At 42.0% G+C, this 18,862-nt stretch overlaps 1 protein-coding gene across 1 annotated transcript; it reads left to right on the top strand.

The window, feature by feature from the left end:
* Positions 1 to 6,880: 6,880 nt before the first annotated feature.
* Positions 6,881 to 8,896, top strand: LOC133632261 (zinc finger protein 33B-like). Its single transcript, XM_062024603.1, has one exon. It carries the CDS (start codon positions 7,197 to 7,199, stop codon positions 8,430 to 8,432), a length of 1,236 nt encoding a protein of 411 aa, XP_061880587.1. The 5' UTR covers positions 6,881 to 7,196; the 3' UTR covers positions 8,433 to 8,896.
* The last annotated feature ends 9,966 nt before the right edge of the window (positions 8,897 to 18,862 follow it).

Raw genomic sequence — 18,862 nt, 5'->3', positions numbered from 1 at the left:
GTTAGAGTGGACATAACAGCCACTATCTCTAAGTCATCCTCCATCTTGTAAACACTGTAGCAGCTAGTGAAAGATTAAAATGATGTTGTTGCGCCAGGATTTGATTTTGAGCATTTTTTAAATTGTATTTCCTAGTTCTTAGTACGGCTTGACAATTAATCCCATTTTAATCTCAACTTCATTTAAGACATGACACGATCATAAACATGTTATTGTAAAAAAAAGAAAATAAAAAAAGATGAACAGCCCGCGGAACGTGCATGCAAATTCTTGAGCCTGTAACGGTTAAAGGGATGAGTGAGTGTATGATTGAAAAAAAGACCATGTCTACTAGAATGTGCTACTTTTTATTTGACACAGTGCTAGTATGTCTAATCAGTAGGGGTGTAACGGTACACAACAATTTTGGTTCGGTACGTACCTCGGTTTAGAGGTCACGGTTCGGTTCATTTTCGGTACAGTAAGAAAACAACAAAATATACATGTTTGTGTTATTTATTTACCAAATTTGTAAACAATGGCTTTATCCTTTTAACATTGGGAACACTATAATAATTCTTCCCACGTTAATCAACATTAAACTGCCTCAAGTTGTTGCTCAGATTAAATAAAATGACACAACTTTTCTTCTACATATAAAAAGTGCGACATTAAACGGTTTCAAGTCAACTCATCATGCTTAATTTATTACAGCATTTGGGAAGCCTGTAGTTGATTTTTATTATGTAAATGTTATATTTTTATCAACATGTGATAGCAGGGACCCTGCCATTCAAAACTAGGCTGCTCCATTACTAATGATTAATGTAACTATAGCACATTTTTTAAGCTTCTCAGGTGTAATTCTTTCCCATTCTTGCTTGATGTACAGCTTAAGTTGTTCAACAGTCCGGGGGTCTCCCTTGTGCTATTTTAGGCTTCATAATGCACCACACATTTTCAATGGGAGACAGGTCTGGACTACAGGCAGGCCAGTCTAGTACCCGCACTCTTTTACTATGAAGCCACGTTGATGTAACACGTGGCTTGGCATTGTCTTGCTGAAATAAGCAGGGGCGTCCATGATAACGTTGCTTGGATGGCAACATATGTTGCTCCTCCCTGGAACACACTTGGTGCAAAGCCAAAGAGAAGACCACCTCCCTGCGACAAGGGAGAATGGATATCTGGCAGGACCCAGCGCCCCGATATCTCTGATCTGACCGGCTGGCCTGCGCTACCATCTTCAGCCAGGCATACTGCGTCATCAACTCCACTGCCACGTAGGACACAGCAGCGGACAGCTGAGAAGAGGAGAACTACCAATAAACCTCCCCAGCAAGCAAGTGTCCAACTAAAGAACAGGTTTGCCCCACTGTTGATGGACAATGGATCCCCCTCTGATTGCCTGAATAACCCACCATCACCACGCAGAAGGGTAAGACCTGCTAACTTTACACCACAGAGAAAGCTAACAAGAGCTCCTGAAAATCTGATTGTGGGGGACTTTTCTGTAAAAGATATGAAAAGCAATAATAACACCAAAGTACTCTGCTTTCCGAAGGATATGGTATCTGACATGGAAAAAAGAATCCTGGAAATTGTCGCTGCACACCCAAATGTGAAAAATATCATCCTGCACATTGGTTTTAATGACATTGTAAAACAACAATCAAGAGAGCTGAAAGAGCACTTCAATAAACTCTTTGAAACAGTCAGCGCTGTGAATGCTGACGTTTTTATCAGTGGTCCTCTACCCCCAATCAGGAGAGGAGCTGAGAGATTCAGTAGACTTTACTCGCTGAATGAGTGGCTATCAAGTGCACTTCCTGCTCGTTCAATGCATTTTATTGACAATTTTAGCTTTTTCTGGGACCGCAGGCATCTTTTTAAGGCAGACGGACTTTGCCTGAATAAGATGGGAGTAAAGCTATTCATGAACAACATGTTTCACTTCCTGCATCTTGCATCTATCATCACTGCCAAGGACAAGAGACAAGAGGAGCCACCGAGGAAGGAAGACACAACACAGCCTATCAGGAACGTCGAAGGAGGACCGCCACTGCAAAAGGAGAACGTCGACCATGAGATACACCAGAGCAAAGAGGAGAGGTGTCTATCCTCCTCTACCGCCCCTCCCTCCATTCTGAATGCATGTGAAGATCCCTCCCCCACATCCCCCAAGCCATCCACGTCTCCATCTTTCTCCCTCCCTCAAGTAGACCTTTCTCCCCCCTTCTCCCCCTTGGAGTTCCGGGAGCTACCCCCACTCACGCCCCACCCTACTCAGATTTTTACCCCCCTAGATCATCGCTCACCTCCACCACCCCCTCCACGAAGGCGTGCTCCACAACCCCCCAGCCATACTTCACCTTTCTCACGCCAACCCCTTACACGCCCTCAACGTCCACCTTCAGTAGTTCGTCCCAGCTCTGACGCTGCTCACTCCCCCTCCCCCTTACGGCAAACCCCGCCTCGCCCTGACAGCAGTCCTGAATATTTCTGATACAGAAAAGGGTTCAGCAGTAGACCACATTATCAGCTGGGCCCAAGGTTGCCTACATCAAATCATGGCACCTTCTACATCCCTGTTGTGACTACCAAGAGAGTAAACATTGGGAAACTTAGCCACCCTGCTAACCTAAACAATCTCATTCCTATTATCTCCAAATCAAAGCCAACATGGAAGCCTGTCAATAACACCATCAGGATGGGTCTGCTCAATGTCAGGTCTCTGAATAGCAAATCATTTTTAGTCAATGATTTTATTAGCACTTCTAAACTTGACTTTATGTTTTTAACTGAAACATGGCTGGAACAAAATAACAGTGCAAGCATTCTGATCGAGACAGCACCCCCCAACTATAACTTCATTGATATATGTAGATCGGGGAAAAGAGGTGGAGGGGTTGCTGCTATATTTAAAAACATGTTTCAGGGGAAACAGATGTCACTCGGTGAGTTTACATCATTTGAATACCTGTGTGCTGTGTTGAAATGCTCTCCCAAAATTCTCTTGTTAATTATCTACAGGCCACCTAAATATTCTGCAAATTTTTTTGATGATTTTACTGAACTATTGTCTAGCATCTCCACTGACTTTGACTGCCTGGTTATAACTGGTGATTTTAATTTTCATATTGACGATTTAAATGACAAGGGCGCAAAATAACTTTTTACTATTTTAGACACATTTGAACTGTCTCAACATGTGAAAGAGGCTACACATTATAAGGGACACACCCTGGACCTGATTATCACAAAAGGTCTCAATGTTTCTGATGTTCTTGTGATTGATCCTTCATTGTCTGATCATTTCTGTGTTTTCTTTAATATTTCTGTAATTCCGGACACACAAACAGAATCAAAGAATGTCAAAAAGCGGTACATAAATGAACATGCTAATGTCCTCTTTAAAAACGCCATCTCCTCACTACCACCTCTAAACCCATGTCATGCTGATGATCTTGTAAGCAACTTTAATTCCAAAATTGTGAATATCATAGATATCATTGCACCTGTTACAGTTAAAACGATTTCTGGCAAGCAAAAGGCACCCTGGAGAAAATCTGCTGCTGTAACAGCCCAGAGAAGAGAGTGCAGGAAGGCTGAACGAATCTGGCGGAATACAAAACTTCATATTCACCATGACATCTATAAAGAGAGCCTCCAGGCCTACAATTTAGTCTTAAAAAGTGCTAGAGAAACATTCTTCTCCAATATCATAAACAGCAACACAAATAAGGCCAAAACCCTATTCACAATCGTTGACAGACTGACTAAACCCCCAACACAAATACCAGCCGAACTCCATTCCACGCAGAAATGCAATGACTTTGCATTCTTTTATACTGATAAAATTGAAGGCATCAGACGCACCATCAATATCTCAAGTAAAAAAGTTGGATCACCACCCCATTTAGGCAAAAGTAACACAGCAATGATGGCAAGCTTTAATGCCATAGACTCTAAAACTCTAGTGGAAACGGTGACAGCTCTAAAGTCATCCACCTGCTGCCTTGATGTTTTACCTACCAACTTCTTTAAGAATGTTTTTGACTGCCTATCAACAGACATCTTGCAAATAGTTAATAATTCTATTAAATCGGGCAATTTCCCGAAGGCTTTCAAAACTGCAGTCATTAAACCTCTTCTAAAAAAGCAGAGCCTAGATGCCTCTGTTATCAACAACTACAGACCAATTTCAAATCTACCATTCATAAGTAAAATAATTGAGAAAGTTGTCCTCCAACAACTAAATCACTTCTTGGCTTCTACTGGCTGCCACAACAACTTCCAGTCAGGATTTCGACCTCTTCATAGCACAGAGACGGCCCTTCTTAAAGTTATAAATGACATCCGTCTAAACACAGACTCTGGCAAAACTTCAGTATTAATGCTTTTGGACCTCAGTGCTGCATTTGACACTGTCGACCACTCAATACTTTTGGACAGGTTGGAAAACTGGGTGGGGATCTCAGGCACAGTTTTAAGCTGGTTCAAGTCATATCTACAAGATAGGAACTATTTTGTTTCCATTGGTGACTTTGTATCAGAACCAACCAACGTAACGTGTGGAGTCCCCCAAGGTTCAATCTTGGGGCCGACTTTATTTAACATCTATATGCTCCCACTAGGACAAATCATGCAAAATAATAACATTGACCATCATTGCTATGCCGATGACACCCAAATCTATGTAGCGCTATCACCAAATGACTATCGCCCCATAGATCTTCTGTGCCAGTGCATTGAGCAAGTCAAACACTGGATGTGCCAAAATTTCCTACAACTAAATGAAGATAAAACTGAGATAATTGTTTTTGGTGCTAAAAAAGAAAGGTTTAAAGTCATCCAACACCTTCAATCACTGTCCCTGAAAACCTCAAATAAAGCCAGAAATCTTGGGGTTATTTTAGATTCTGATTTACATTTCGACAGTCACATCAAATCAGTAACAAAATCGGCCTACTATCACCTCAAAAATGTAAAAAGACTTAGAGGGCTCATGTCAGCTCAAGACTTAGAAAAACTTGTACATGCCTTTATTACCAGTAGGCTAGACTATTGTAATGGTCTCCTTGCAGGTCTTCCAAAAAAACTGTCAGGCAGCTACAGCTTGTTCAGAACGCTGCTGCTAGAGTTCTAACAAAGACCAAAAAATGTGAGCACATTACACCAATTCTTAAATCCTTACATTGGCTCCCTGTACATCAGAGAATAGATTTCAAAATCCTCCTGCTCACATATACATCACTACATGGTCTAGGGCCCAAGTATATCACTGATATGCTCCCACTATATACGCCCTCTAGATCACTAAGATCTTCTGAGACCAATCTGTTAGCGGTTCCAAGAGTAAACTCAAATCAAGGGAGATCATCATTCAGTCACTATGCAACACATAGCTGGAATAAACTTCCTGAAGATGTCAGACTCTCCCCAACTCTCACTACTTTTAAAACTAGACTGAAGACTTTTATGTTCACCTTAGCTTTCAGCTAAATCTTTTAATCTTTTAACTTTTAACGTCTGCACTGTTTTTATTTTTATTGTCTGCATTTTAATTTTGCTTTTATTTTCTTTCATTTCACTTTGTTGTCTGTGAAGCACTTTGAGTCTGCCTTGTGTATGAAAAGCGCTATACAAATAAAGTTGCCTTGCCTTGCCTTGCCTTTCAGCATTAATGGTGCCTTCACAGATGTGTAAGTTACCCATGCCTTGGGCACTAATACACCCCCATACCATCACACATGCTGGCTTTTCAACTTTGCGTCTATAACAATCCGGATGGTTCTTTTCCTCTTTGGTCCGGAGGACACGACGTCCACAGTTTCCAAAAACAATTTGTGGCCAGCTATTAAGTCGTCTGTTTTCATCGCAAAATTCCACAGTATTAATTAAATAGTAATTCCACAGTATATAGGTGGGAAGCTGTGTATTAGCGGCTGGCTGCAGCAACACAACCAGGAGGACTTTGAGTTGGATAGCAGGCGCGCTACCGTGAGTACGCAGCTTTGGCTTCCAAACATTTGATCGCTTGCCCGTACGTGCGTGCCGCTATGTGCATGTCACGTACGTGACTTTGGGGAAATATATGTGCTGTATGAACTTTACGGAGGTGAACGGTACTTTGGGCTGTGGGATTGAGTGTGTTGTGCGGGTGTTTGATTTGTATTGGTGGGTTATATGGACGGGAGGGGGGAGGTGTTTGTTATGTGGATTAATTTGTGGCATATTAAATATAAGCCTGGTTGTGTTGTGGCTAATAGAGTATATATATGTCTTGTGTTTATTTACTGTTTTAGCATGGTGGATGTCCGCTTGTGCCCCGTGGAAATAATAAATAAAGTGAGCAAGCTGTAACTAATCGACGGCCTCGTCCTTCCGACCAAAGAGCGGAGCTTTATGGACCCAGTGTTACCCCCGACACAACATGGGCCCTGGAGGGAACGTCTCCCCTGCGCTCCTCGACCACGGTCTGGGAGCCCACAAACAGGAAAGGTGTAAAGCAACCCTTGCAGAGCGGCGGCTCCCTGTTTAAAGTGTCACCTTTATTGTTAGTTTAGAAGCCCAAATACCTCCATATTGCACTCCACGCACCCTCTTTATTAACCAGTAGAATTGTCCTTTGTTGCCTTTCTTCCTCTCCACCATGTTATTGCTTGTATGCACTTTGTGTGTGCGTTTTGACACACTCAACATCATGCGCCTCGGCTCTGTAGTCACCGCCGCACAGCGGCATTCAGATGAAAGAACGGTACCGGTACTTTTCAAAGGTGCTATAGTACCGATTTCAATTGATTAGTACCGTGATACTTTATTAGTCGCAGTATACTGTACAACCCTACTACACACACATACAGTACATAGAAGAAAGTGTGTTTTTGTGTCTTGCAGACGTCCAGCAGCTGATCGGTAATCCAGAAGAAGTTTCCCCTCAGTTAGGGGGGAGCTCCACTTTGAAGCAGGAGACTCCACAACCACCCTGCATTAAAAAGGAAGAGGAGGAACTCTGCATCACTCAGGAGGGAGAGTGTCTTCTAGGACGAGAGGAAGCTGATTACACCAAGTTTCCACTGAGTATTCTCTCTGTGAAGACTGAAGATGATGAAGAGAAACCACAAGTAGACAACCTCTTAGCTCCACTATCAGATAGTGAGGCTGAAGACGAGATTGAAGTAACTTTGAGCAGCGATACAGACTGTGAAGGTGATATGAGGACTCACACTGACAACAAACACTCTGAATGCTCTACAAAGAAGAGAGGTAAAACATGTTTGAGCTGCTCGGTTTGTGCTAAAAGTTTTACTAAAAAGAGCAGTTTGACTCTACACATGAGAACACACACAGGTAAAAAACCCTTTAATTGTTCAGTTTGTGGCAACAGCTTTTCTGGAAATGGCTCATTGACTCAACACATGAGAACACACGCAGGTGAAAAAACATTTAATTGTTCAGTTTGTGGCAACAGCTTTTCTCAAAATAAAAAGTTGACTCGACACATGAGAACACACACAGGTGAAAAACCCTTTAATTGTTCAGTTTGTGACAAAAGCTTTTTTAATAAGAGCATTTTGACTCAACACATTAGAACACACACAGGTGAAAAACCCTTTAATTGTTCAGTTTGTGGCAAACGCTTTTTTAATAAGAGCATTTTGACTCAACACATGAGAACACACACAGGTGAAAAACCCTTTAATTGTTCAGTTTGTGGCAACAGCTTTTCTATTAAGAGCATTTTGACTGGACACATGAGAACACACACAGGTGAAAAAACATTAAAGTGTTCAGTTTGTGGCAAAAGCTTTTATTTTAAGAGCATTTTGACTAAACACATGAGAACACACACAGGTGAAAAACCCTTTAATTGTTCAGTTTGTGGCAACAGCTTTTCTCAAACTAGCAAGTTGACTCAACACATGAGAACACACACAGGTGAAAAAACATTTAAGTGTTCAGTTTGTGGCAAAAGCTTTACTATTAAGAGCATTTTAACTCAACACATGAGAACACACACAGGTGAAAAACCATTTAGTTGTTCAGTTTGTGGCAAAAGCTTTTCTATTAAGAGCAATTTGACTCCACACATGAGAACACACACAGGTGAAAAAACATTTAAGTGTTCAGTTTGTAGCAAAAGCTTTTCTTTTAAGAGCAGTTTGACTAAACACATGAGAACACACACAGGTGAAAAACCCTTTAATTGTTCAGTTTGTGGCAACAGCTTTTCTCAAAATAGCCATTTGACTCGACACATGAGAACACACACAGGAGAAAAAACATTTACCTGTTCGGTTTGTGGCAAAAGCTTTCCTCATAACAGCTCTTTGTGGCGACACATGAGAACACACGCTGGAGAAAAACCATTTAGTTGTTCAGTGTGCTGTAAAAGGTTCCCACATAAAGCAGATGCAGTAAAACACATAAGAACACACAAGGGAAAATAACCAATTAGCTGTTTAGTTTGTGGTATGTTGCTCATATGTGGTGACATCCACCCTACCCAGGACCTCCTCACTGCTTCTTTCACAAATATCTGAGGTATTCATACAAACTTGGATTATTTGGAGCATAATCTTATCCACTCATGACCCCATGTCTTCTCTGTATCTGAAACCTTGCTGAACAGTAAGATAGATGATGCTTCAAGTGCTTGGTTACTCCTTCTTCAGTCCAGGGACCTGGGGCCTCATGTGTCAAGTTTGTGCACGCTCAAAAACCTGCACTACACCCTTTTTCACTGCAAAGTTGAGCTGTATCAAAACTGACGTTGACGCATAAGTGATGCTGGGTAACTGTTTGCATAACAAACTGCCAACTTTTACTCCTCAGACTGGTTGATGTGCAAATCAGAGACATATGAACAATTAACCCCCAACACCCACAACCCAACCCCCACCTCCCTCGACATTCGGGCATAACAGGTTCAATCCGGCCCGCGAGATGAGTTTGCAAAGTGTAAAATTCAGCTGTATTTTTAATGAAAGAAACTGCTGTTCTAAATGTGTCCACTGGATGTCACATTAGCAATTCTGTTGGGCAAGCAAATAGCATATCAAGTATACCAAGCAAGAGGTAGACGGTAAAGCGGGGCTGTGACTCCTCCCCCTCCACCCAACGTAAAACAGGAGTAAAATAAGCAATCAGTAACCCCACTTAAAATGCAGCATGAGACACTGCACACTGATATAGTTCTGTGAAAATGATTGTCTTCTGTGCAAATGTAAAGAAAGTGAACAGTGTGTGATTTACTGCAATACTGTCAGTCTTTTCACTTTTTATTTGTGCTTTGTTGAAATTGTTCACACATTGCACAGCTTTTATTTTTCTATCAATACACATTATGTCTAGAAGACAGGAAGTAACTCAACGCTCTTGAAAAGTTTCTACCTCAGTTTGTATGGTTTGTTGAGTTAGCACAGGATTAATATGTGGAAATGACAAATGAGGTAGTTGATAGATAGAATAGTTTTTATTCATGCTTTATTTTGTTTTTTTTGTTCAATCTTAGATGGGTTGTGACGTAAAGTTTAATAGAAACACTGAGATTAAGTTTAAGTTCATTGCGTTCTTTAAGGTGTTTTTGAAAATGCACCATTTTTTTCCCTCAGAATTTTTAACTAACTTGAAGTGTTTTGTCAAGAGGATTATTTGTGATGTGTACATTTTCTGAATGTGATCGTTCTATTTTGGGTTGAAGTAAAATAAAGAAAACAATCTGACGTATTTTGAAGTTATCATGCCATGACTTTACCCGTCCCGCCCACGTGGAAATAGATTTTCCTCCATGCGGCCCCTGAGCTAGAATGAGTTTGAAACCCCTGCTGTAATCAAGATTCAAGATGCTTTATTATTGTTCATTCTTTAACATGTACAAGACATATGAGAACTGAAATGTCATTTTCGGCACAGTCCCACTAAGAGCTGACATACGTTACAGGGGAACAAGACTGGACCGCCAACGGATCGCCACTTACAGTGTTCGTTAGAAAAGGTGATATTGGGAAAGGGGGGTGGGGGGGTGGGGGGTGGGGGGGTGAAAAAACAAACAGATTAAGGCTGGACCCTCGGGAGGGGGGTCCAGCCTTAGTCCAAGGAAAAAACCTCACATAGCATAGCACACGTAAACATGTTACATATAATCACAACAACACGGGGGGGGGGGGGGGGGATTTGGGGCCCTGGAGGCCGGCCTGCTGCTATAAAGCGCTACTCTAACCGTCCATAACACTGAAGAGGAATCAAGCGGTGGTGAAGGCGGTGGTGAAGGCGTTGATTGGGGAAGGGGCGTGTGCGTGCATGTATGCCCAATTAACTTGGGTGAGATGATGAAATGTTTTTGTGGACTGGGGCCGATCTCAAGGTTCGACATCAGGTGTTGTTGAACAAAAGGAAGGTCAGAAGCGTCCATCTTTGAGGTGTCTGACTCATGTGAGCAGGTTACTGTATAAACACATTTTGTTATAAGTTATAAAAATGTGTTCAGTTCTCAGAGACACATCAATGTCAGGCTGACAATTGCTCTTCCGCTTTCTCCAAACACGAGAACAAAGCAGCTCCTACTGACTTGTGATTGGTCAGACCGTGCCCATCTTAATCACATGGCTCATTTCAATATAATAAATTGTGATGTAACACAATTGAATATCTTATATGCTCAGACAGTAATGTGTTTATATAAGTTTAGATTGGGTTATGATGTTTGTAATGGGGAAAGACGTTAAATTGTCTTGTTTTCTTGTTTGCATTTAAGATAGTTGACATTTAGCATGGTAGCTGTTAACTGGCGATTAGTGATGTTAAGTGCCTAAGATGGTAGTTATTGATTAGCAGTGCGATGAGGGCTTTCTGCTTGTGTGTGATTAGCACTACAGTTAGAGCCACCTATCGCTAGGTAGAAATGAGCCGTTTCACCAACATTTTTATGTGAAACCATATTACTAACTGTTGTTGTTTGTGGTTACCAGTAGGAGGAACCATGCCGAGTTGCAGGAATAACTTGGCTTTAATAAAGACTTCAGGAGGACAGCAATTTTACATACGCACTGCATGAGAGAGTGGTAATAACTGATTTCCTGATGTGCACACCCTGGTGGTGTGTTCAAAAATTACAACAACAAAACAGTCATTTTACCAAATGATCTACATCCTTCCCTTTTAGTTAGGAGTCCTTCATAAAAAACAAAAGCAGATAAGTGAAATGAATATATATGTAACTGAGATTAAATCTCTTAACTGTGTAGGGTGAGTACAAACAATTAACTATCTGTATAAAATATCAACACATCACAGAACAGGTAGAAAAAATACTCTCTCAAAATAAATCACTCGTACATTTTTCTTTTCTTACTGCACGTACTTTGGATTGGGTCTACACACTCGACCTGCGCGTGTTGTGTCAGTCTGCGTCGTGAATCTGGGTCGAATTGGTGATGCACTTTCCGTTTGCCTAATCGATGTCTCTTCTCTCAGTGGTGTGGGAGGGACTAAGTCCACCATGGTATGTCTACCATCCTGAGTCTGCTTCGTCGTTCTGGAGCGGTGTTGGTGGTCGTTCTTGAACCGGGAGGATGTGGCGACGATTCCTCCTGTATGTTCTCCCATTGGATTGGATGATGTAGGAACGTGGCTCTTCGCACGACTTTTCCACTATTCCAAGTCGGTCATGTCCAGCAGGAGTTTGCATACGGATCACTTGCCCTTCTGCCAAGGGACTCAGTGGGCGACTTGACTTGTCGTAGTGACGTTTCACCGTAGTTCTCTTGTCGACTAGTCGAGCTTGTACTTGTCTTGAGTCTTTTGCTGTTGGCTGTAGTAGTCTGGTACACACTGGGGTAGCTGCACGCGTTTGTCTTGACATTAACCGTTCGGCAGGGAACCAAGGTCTGCATCTCGGGGAATGTTTCTGAGGTTAAGGAGGTTTAGGAAGACATCAGTTTTGTCCCAGTGGGATTTCTCCATCAGTTGCTTGGCACTCCTGACAGCTCTTTCCGCGAGTCCATTCGACTGGGGAAACTCTGGGCTGCTGGTGGTGTGGATGAAGTCCCACTCCTCAGCAAACTTCCTGAATTGCTCACACTTGTACTGTCTTGCATTGTCAGATAGCAGTGGGTGTGGTGCACCATGCACTGAAAAATGTCTTTTCAATTTGGAAATGAAAGCTGTTGCTGTGATGTTTTGTAGAAGGTCCATTTCAAACCATCCATAATAGGAATCCACTAGCACCTGGTAGTGTTGTCCACGCCATTCAAAAATGTCTGTAGCAACTGTGGACCACGGAAGGTCTGGAACTGGATGGAGATGGAGCGGTTCTTTCTGCTGATGTGGTTTTGTGCTGTTGCACAGTGCAAGAAAGTAGTTCTTCAGTGATGTCTCGTGACATTAATGGCCAAAAGATGATACCTCTTGCTCTGCGTTTGGTCGCTTCAATACCTGGCTGACCTTTATGTACAATCTTAATGAACTCTTTTTGTAGTGACCGGGGAATAACTGCTTTCTGCCCTTTCATGACGATTCCATCTTCCACAGTGAGTTCGTCTCTGTAGGGGAAGAAAACTTCAATGGCAGGCTGCAGCTGAGTCTGTCTGGCAGGCCATCCACGCTGGATAACTGCATTGAGAGCCTGCAATACTTCATCCTCCTCCGTGTGTTTCTTGAGCTCTTCCAGGCGGGCTGTAGAAATGTAGCTCACCGACATGACGTCGAAAGAACCACTATCAGATGGGCTCTCACTGTCTGTTGCATTAGGGGCTCTTGAAAGAGTGTCAGCTAAGTACATGTGCTTTCCTTTTTTTGTAGACTAAGATTATGTCATAGCTTTGCAGGCGTGGCAGCATCCGCTGAAGACGGGCAGGGGCATTGTGAATTGGTTTCTTCAAGATAGTCACCAACGGTTGGTGGTCAGTTTCTACTATGGTGGGCTTGCCATATACATAGTCTCTGAACTTGGTGCACGCAAACACAACAGCTAGGAGCTCCTTCTCAATTTGAGCTTATTGAGTTGCTGTTTCTGTAATGGTGCGGGATGCAAAGGCTACTGGCCTTCCATTTTGCATGCAAGCAGCTCCTAGTCCAAAACATGACGCGTCACAGGTCAGCGTGACTGGCCCTTTGACATGGTAGTAGGCCAATACTGGTGGAAAGGAGAGACATGCTTTCAGGTGGTCGAAAGCATCTTGGTGTTGCTGGAACCAGCACCATGCGGTCTCTTTGTGAGTCAGTTTCCTCAGTGGCGTTGCGATGTCACTGAGGTTTGGAATGTACTTGCCAAGATAGTTGACCATTCCCAGGAAACGTTGAAGTGAAGTGACATCTGTGGGGACTGGCATCTCTGTGATAGCAGCGGTTTTGGAGGGGTCAGCTTTCAATCCTTTACTTGTGAAGATATGACCAACGTAGCATACTTGGTCAAGTCTAAACTTGCATTTCTGCGGGTTGAGTTTGAGGTTTATTTCCTTCACACGTTCAAGCACTTTTTTTTAGGTTGGCGTCGTGCTCCGCCACATCACGGCCTCCGATGATGATGTCATCGACAATGACTGAGCATGGATATCCAGTAAAGAGTTGATCCATTGTGCGCTGGAATACCTCGCTTGCAGAGTTAATACCGAAAGGCATGCGAAGGAATCTGTAACGTCCAAAAGGAGTACTGAATGTTGTCTTCATTGAGGACTTCTTGTCCAGGCGGATCTGCCAGAATGAGTTTTTTGCGTCTAGCACTGAAAACACTGTCGCACCTGACATTTGTGCTGCTACCTCCTCCACGCTTCTCATGGGGTGGTGGGGTTGTTTTAGTGCTTCATTTAAATCTTTGGGGTTGATGCGTAATCTGATTTCTGATTTGCCTTTCTTGTGCGCAGCGACCATGGATGACACCCAATCTGTTGGTTCGGTGACTGAAGTAATAACGCCTATGCATTCAAGTTCAGCTTTCACACAATCTTGCATCACTACGGGGATGCGGTGGGCCGTCCTAACAACAGGCGGCACATTGGGGTCCTCTGTCATCGTGTAGACAACTGGTAGTTCTCCGAGCTCTTCACTGAAAATATCTTGGTATTGTGTGAGGATCCGTGCGCTGAACTCTCCAGTGTTCTCTGTGGGGACATGGTGCACATCGGGACTCAACTCGACTAGCCCCACACGCAGGCATGCACGGAAGCCCAACAGCGATGTCACATTTTTATCCACTATGAAAAATGTCAGTAAGTGGCGCTGTCCCTTTAAAAAGCATGTCAGTGTAGCTTCACCTTGTCTCGATTTTGGCTCCTCCGAAAGCAACCAAATTTGTGCTTTTGTGTTGTTTGGCGAGTTTCACGCCGCTGTTTACTCTATTGAAAGTCTTCAGTGACATTACATTGCATTTAGCACCTGTATCCACTTTCATTTCGGTTGGCACGTCATTTATGCACACTGTGACAAATCCTTCATCTTGGTCTCTTTGTTGTGGATTTACAGTGTCAACACAATTTTCAATTTCCAAGCCATCCACATAGAATGTCATTTTCACTTTGGCTGTGTTGATCCATTGTCACATCATGCACAGACTGTCCATAGCGCTTGTTTGTGGTAAACTTGGACTGGCTCTGTGGCTTTGACTTGCAGCATTTTTTGTAGTGATTTTGTTTCATGCAGTTGTGACATTGTTGTCCAAACGCCGGACACATTCCCCTTTTTGCTGTGTGACTCCCTCCACAATTGTTACACTTTGTGATAGTCTGGGCAATTTTCTGGAATGTGCCTTTAAATTGCTTGTATTGTGTGGGTTTAATCTCATCAACATTGGTAGCTTGTGTAGCCAATGTTTTGATATTTTCCTCTGTCATTTCGTGAATGCGGCAGATTGACATTGCCTTGGCAAGAGTCAATTCACTGTCCCTCAGTAATGTCTTTCTCAGAGAGTCGTTTGTGATGCCACACACAAATTTGTCACATATGAGTTTGTCCGTTAGATCTCCAAATTGACATGTTTTAGCTTTAATCTTTAAATCACTGATGAATGATTCCATGCTCTCCCCATGCTTTTGAATTCTCGAATGGAACTTGTCCCTTTCCAATGTTTTGTTCGTTCGCGAATTGCACATTTCTCTGAACTTCCTCTTCAGGCACTCGGGATCTTCCCGCGACTCCGCAGGAGCAAGAATAGCACCGCCCTCTCAGGCGGCACGGACCTCTGGCGCGTACGCAAACGAGCGCTCCCTCTCAATCGCTTGTGGACCAGCGAGGTTTAATAGGATGTATGTGTAGTGAGTCTCATTCTGCGTTGTGTACTTTTTTAAAATAAAAGACACTTCACCATGCCGTCGGTTCAGTATAGGGCGGCAACAACTAATCGATTAAAATCGATTACCAAAATAGTTGGCGATTAATTTAATCATCGATTCGTTGGAACTATGCTATGCGCATGCGCGGAGGCTTTTTTTGGGGTTTTTTTTGTTATTTTTTTGTTGTTGTTTTTTGTTTTATAAACCTTAATTTATAAACTGCAACATTTACAAACAGCTGAGGAACAATTATCAAAATAAGTACAAAAACAGTACAAAACAGCGCCAGGGCGGCGGTGAGGCTACGTCTCATGAGGTGGCGTAAGCTAGCCAATGATGTGGTCATGTGCAGCTCACGTGACGACGGCGTCTCCTTTGCTGGAAAAATTTGAAAAATGGCGCAGGAAAACACTACCGATAGTTTAGCGGAGAAACATCTTGAGGTTATTGCTTCAATGGAGAAAAGTGTATGACCTAAGTCGTCAAAGGTGTGGGAACACTTCACTTTAAAGACTTCATAGAAGACCGTTTCCTGCAAAATGGCACGGAAGTACAACATTGCTTCAGGAGCACCTGAAGAGGAAACATGTTGTAGCCATGGATGAAGGGAGGAACTCACAGTACGTAACTTTTTAAGTCCATAGCTTTTTTGTGAGTAACGTTAAAGTTATGCCTTTGTTGCAACGCGCGGCAGATAATGTGTCTCCGGCACATTTGACTCCGTTTTGAGAGAGAAAACGCACGGGTACCAATTTGGAAATAAACATAACGGACAGAAATATCTCAGGTTGGTTTCATAATGGATCAATGTAGCCGGGCCCATAAAGCTATATAAATATATTTAGATTTGAGTGACGCTTTAGTACAACTAAACGTTATGAAGGTGCTGGAATATTTCATGCTATTATTCAGAGGCAGCCTGAAATGAATCCTTTATTATTCACAACAGAAACGTGTACAATATCTGATTCAGTTCTGATGAATTACATTTCTGTGTTATTGTTGGTGTATGCTGCACCCCCAATGTCCACAACATGGTGGCAGTATGCTGGTTTTTTTCAATAAAATACTGGAAAGGATAGAAATGTAGTTTGTCTCTTTTATCCGATTATTAATCGATTAATCGAAGTAATAATCAACAGATTAATCGATTATCAAATTAATCGTTAGTTGCAGCCCTAGTTCAGTATTTATTGATAACCTGTGTTGGAAACATGAAACACACACACACAGGTTTCAACTTTCTGGCGGAGTGATATCTGCTCCTTCTCATTCAAAAGTCCGAAGGAAGAGGAAGTAACAAACATTAATTCATATAAAAATAATAATAAATTAAATTACATTAACAAAAACGTTTTATCACAAAATAATAATAATGCACAAATCCACATACCTGTGTTGGAAACATGAAACACACACACACAGCTTTCAACTTTCTGGCGGAGTGATATCTGCTCCTGTGTGATGTAAATACCACGTGTAAATACTACCAAACAATTCACACAGTCGACGCTCTACTTCTAAATAAACGAAATTGTGCATAAAAATGACTCAAAACAACACATCACTTGTACACACAACATTATTGGGTTAACTTTTAAAGTATCTACAAACATTTAGGAAGAATATTTACAATATGAAGAAACACGGAGCAGTGAAGAACTATTACCTTGTACTCAAAAGTCAGAGGGAAGAGGAAGTAAAGCAATCGAAAAAACAGCAAAGACACTTCCTGCACCGGACATCCGGTTCTTCAAAATAAAAGCGATACTTCAAAATGAAATATAACACCCTGTCTAGTTCATAATATAGCGCAACAACATCACACTATTACATATGCACGGGTCTTCGCGGGCTTGTCCGAGTGAGCAGCAGCAATGAAAATGTCATTCTTGCTCGAAAATGCGCCAGTTCTCCGCGACATTGTCATCATACTTGCCAACCTTGAGACCTCCAATATCGGGAGGGGGCGTGGTTGGGGCGGGGGGCGTGGCTAAGGGCGTGGTTAAGAGGAGAGTATATTTACAGCTAGAATTCACCAAATCAAGTATTTCATATATATATATATATATATATATATATATATATATATATATATATATATATATATATATATATATATATATATATATATATATGTATGTATGAAATTCTTGACTTTCAGTGAATTCTAGCTACATATATATATATATATGTATATATATATTTTATTTTTTATTTTATTATACATATAAATAAAAGACATACTTGAATTTCAGTGTTCTGCAGGCTATCCAGTAGGTGGCAGTATTGTCCTGTTTAAGAGTGTCACAACATTGCTGTTTACGGCAGACGAACTGCTTTACGGTAGACTAAACGTGACTGCTGGTGTTGTGTGTTGTTACCGCGCTGGGAGGACGTTAATGAAACTGCCTAACAATAAACCCACATAAGAAACCAAGAACTCTCTCTCCTTGTTGTGCACTCTACTCTCTAAAAGCTGTAGATGTTATGACGTCATTGGGCAGGCAAGCTGCTGGGAAAGCGGACGTGAGAACGGCTGTCCCCACTCAGGTCCGCATTGAGCTGGAGGGGGCGTGGCCTCCAGCTCCGGCTGAATACCGGGAGTTTGTCGGGAGAAAATCTCTGCCGGGAGGTTGTCGGGAGAGGCGCTGAATACCGGGATTCTCTCGCTAAAAATGGGAGGGTTGGCAAGTATGATTGTCGTTGAAGACGACTGGGTCTGGACGACGAAACCCGTCCGCCATTAGGGATCGGCGTGTCCACCGCACGGCAGGAAAAAAATCTCCGGCGGCAAATTTTAGTACAAAAAGTACTCACAGGCGAGAAGTTTGTCCGCTACTCTGACACCATGTTGTTGTTTGTGGTTACCAGTAGGAAGAACCATGCCGAGTTGCAGGAATAACTTGGCTTTAATAAAGACTTCAGGAGGACAGCAATTTTACATACGCACTGCATGAGAGAGTGGTAATAACTGATTTCCTGATGTGCACACCCTGGTGGTGTGTTCGAAAATTACAACAACAAAACAGTCATTTTACCAAATGATCTACACCAGGGGTGTCAAACATACGGCCCGAGGGCCGGATCAGGCTTTATCCGGCCCGCGGGATGAGTTTGCTAAGTGAAATAATGAGCCAAAATTTTTGAATGAAAGAAACTGCTGTTCTAAATGTGTCCACTGGATGTCGCAATAGCAATTCTTTGTATCTTTGTAGATTATGCTACATATGTAAAACAAAAATAAACCACTCGATGTTAGTGCACCAGTCGAGGAAAATGAGCAAACTACATAAATAACATCCTAATTGATTTTGATATTATTTTTTTATCTTGATAGATTGAAAATTAACACCAAAGAGTTGAACGTTTATCACACAATTTATTCAGAAAGTATAAATAGCAACAAATAAAGATAGAATACTATTAACCACAACATGTAAGTGTAAAAAAACAAAACAACAACATTATGATTCGTACATTTTCAGAATGTGCTTGTTCTACTTTTAAACAAAGAAAACAATCTGAAGTTGTCTTTATTTTTTAAGTTATCGTGCCATAATTTTACCAGTCCGGCCCACTTGGGAGTTGATTTTTCTCCATGTGGCCCCGGA

The sequence above is a fragment of the Entelurus aequoreus genome, linkage group LG17 (assembly GCF_033978785.1).
Source record: "Entelurus aequoreus isolate RoL-2023_Sb linkage group LG17, RoL_Eaeq_v1.1, whole genome shotgun sequence".
Lineage (NCBI taxonomy): Eukaryota > Metazoa > Chordata > Actinopteri > Syngnathiformes > Syngnathidae > Entelurus > Entelurus aequoreus.
The sequence above is the reverse complement of the archived record's forward strand: the minus strand, read 5'-3'. Positions and strand labels throughout refer to the sequence as shown.

Coding starts and splice junctions, on each gene's coding strand:
- LOC133632261 (XM_062024603.1), top strand. CDS start 7,197: ATGAGGACTCACACTGACAACAAACACTCTGAATGCTCTACAAAGAAG.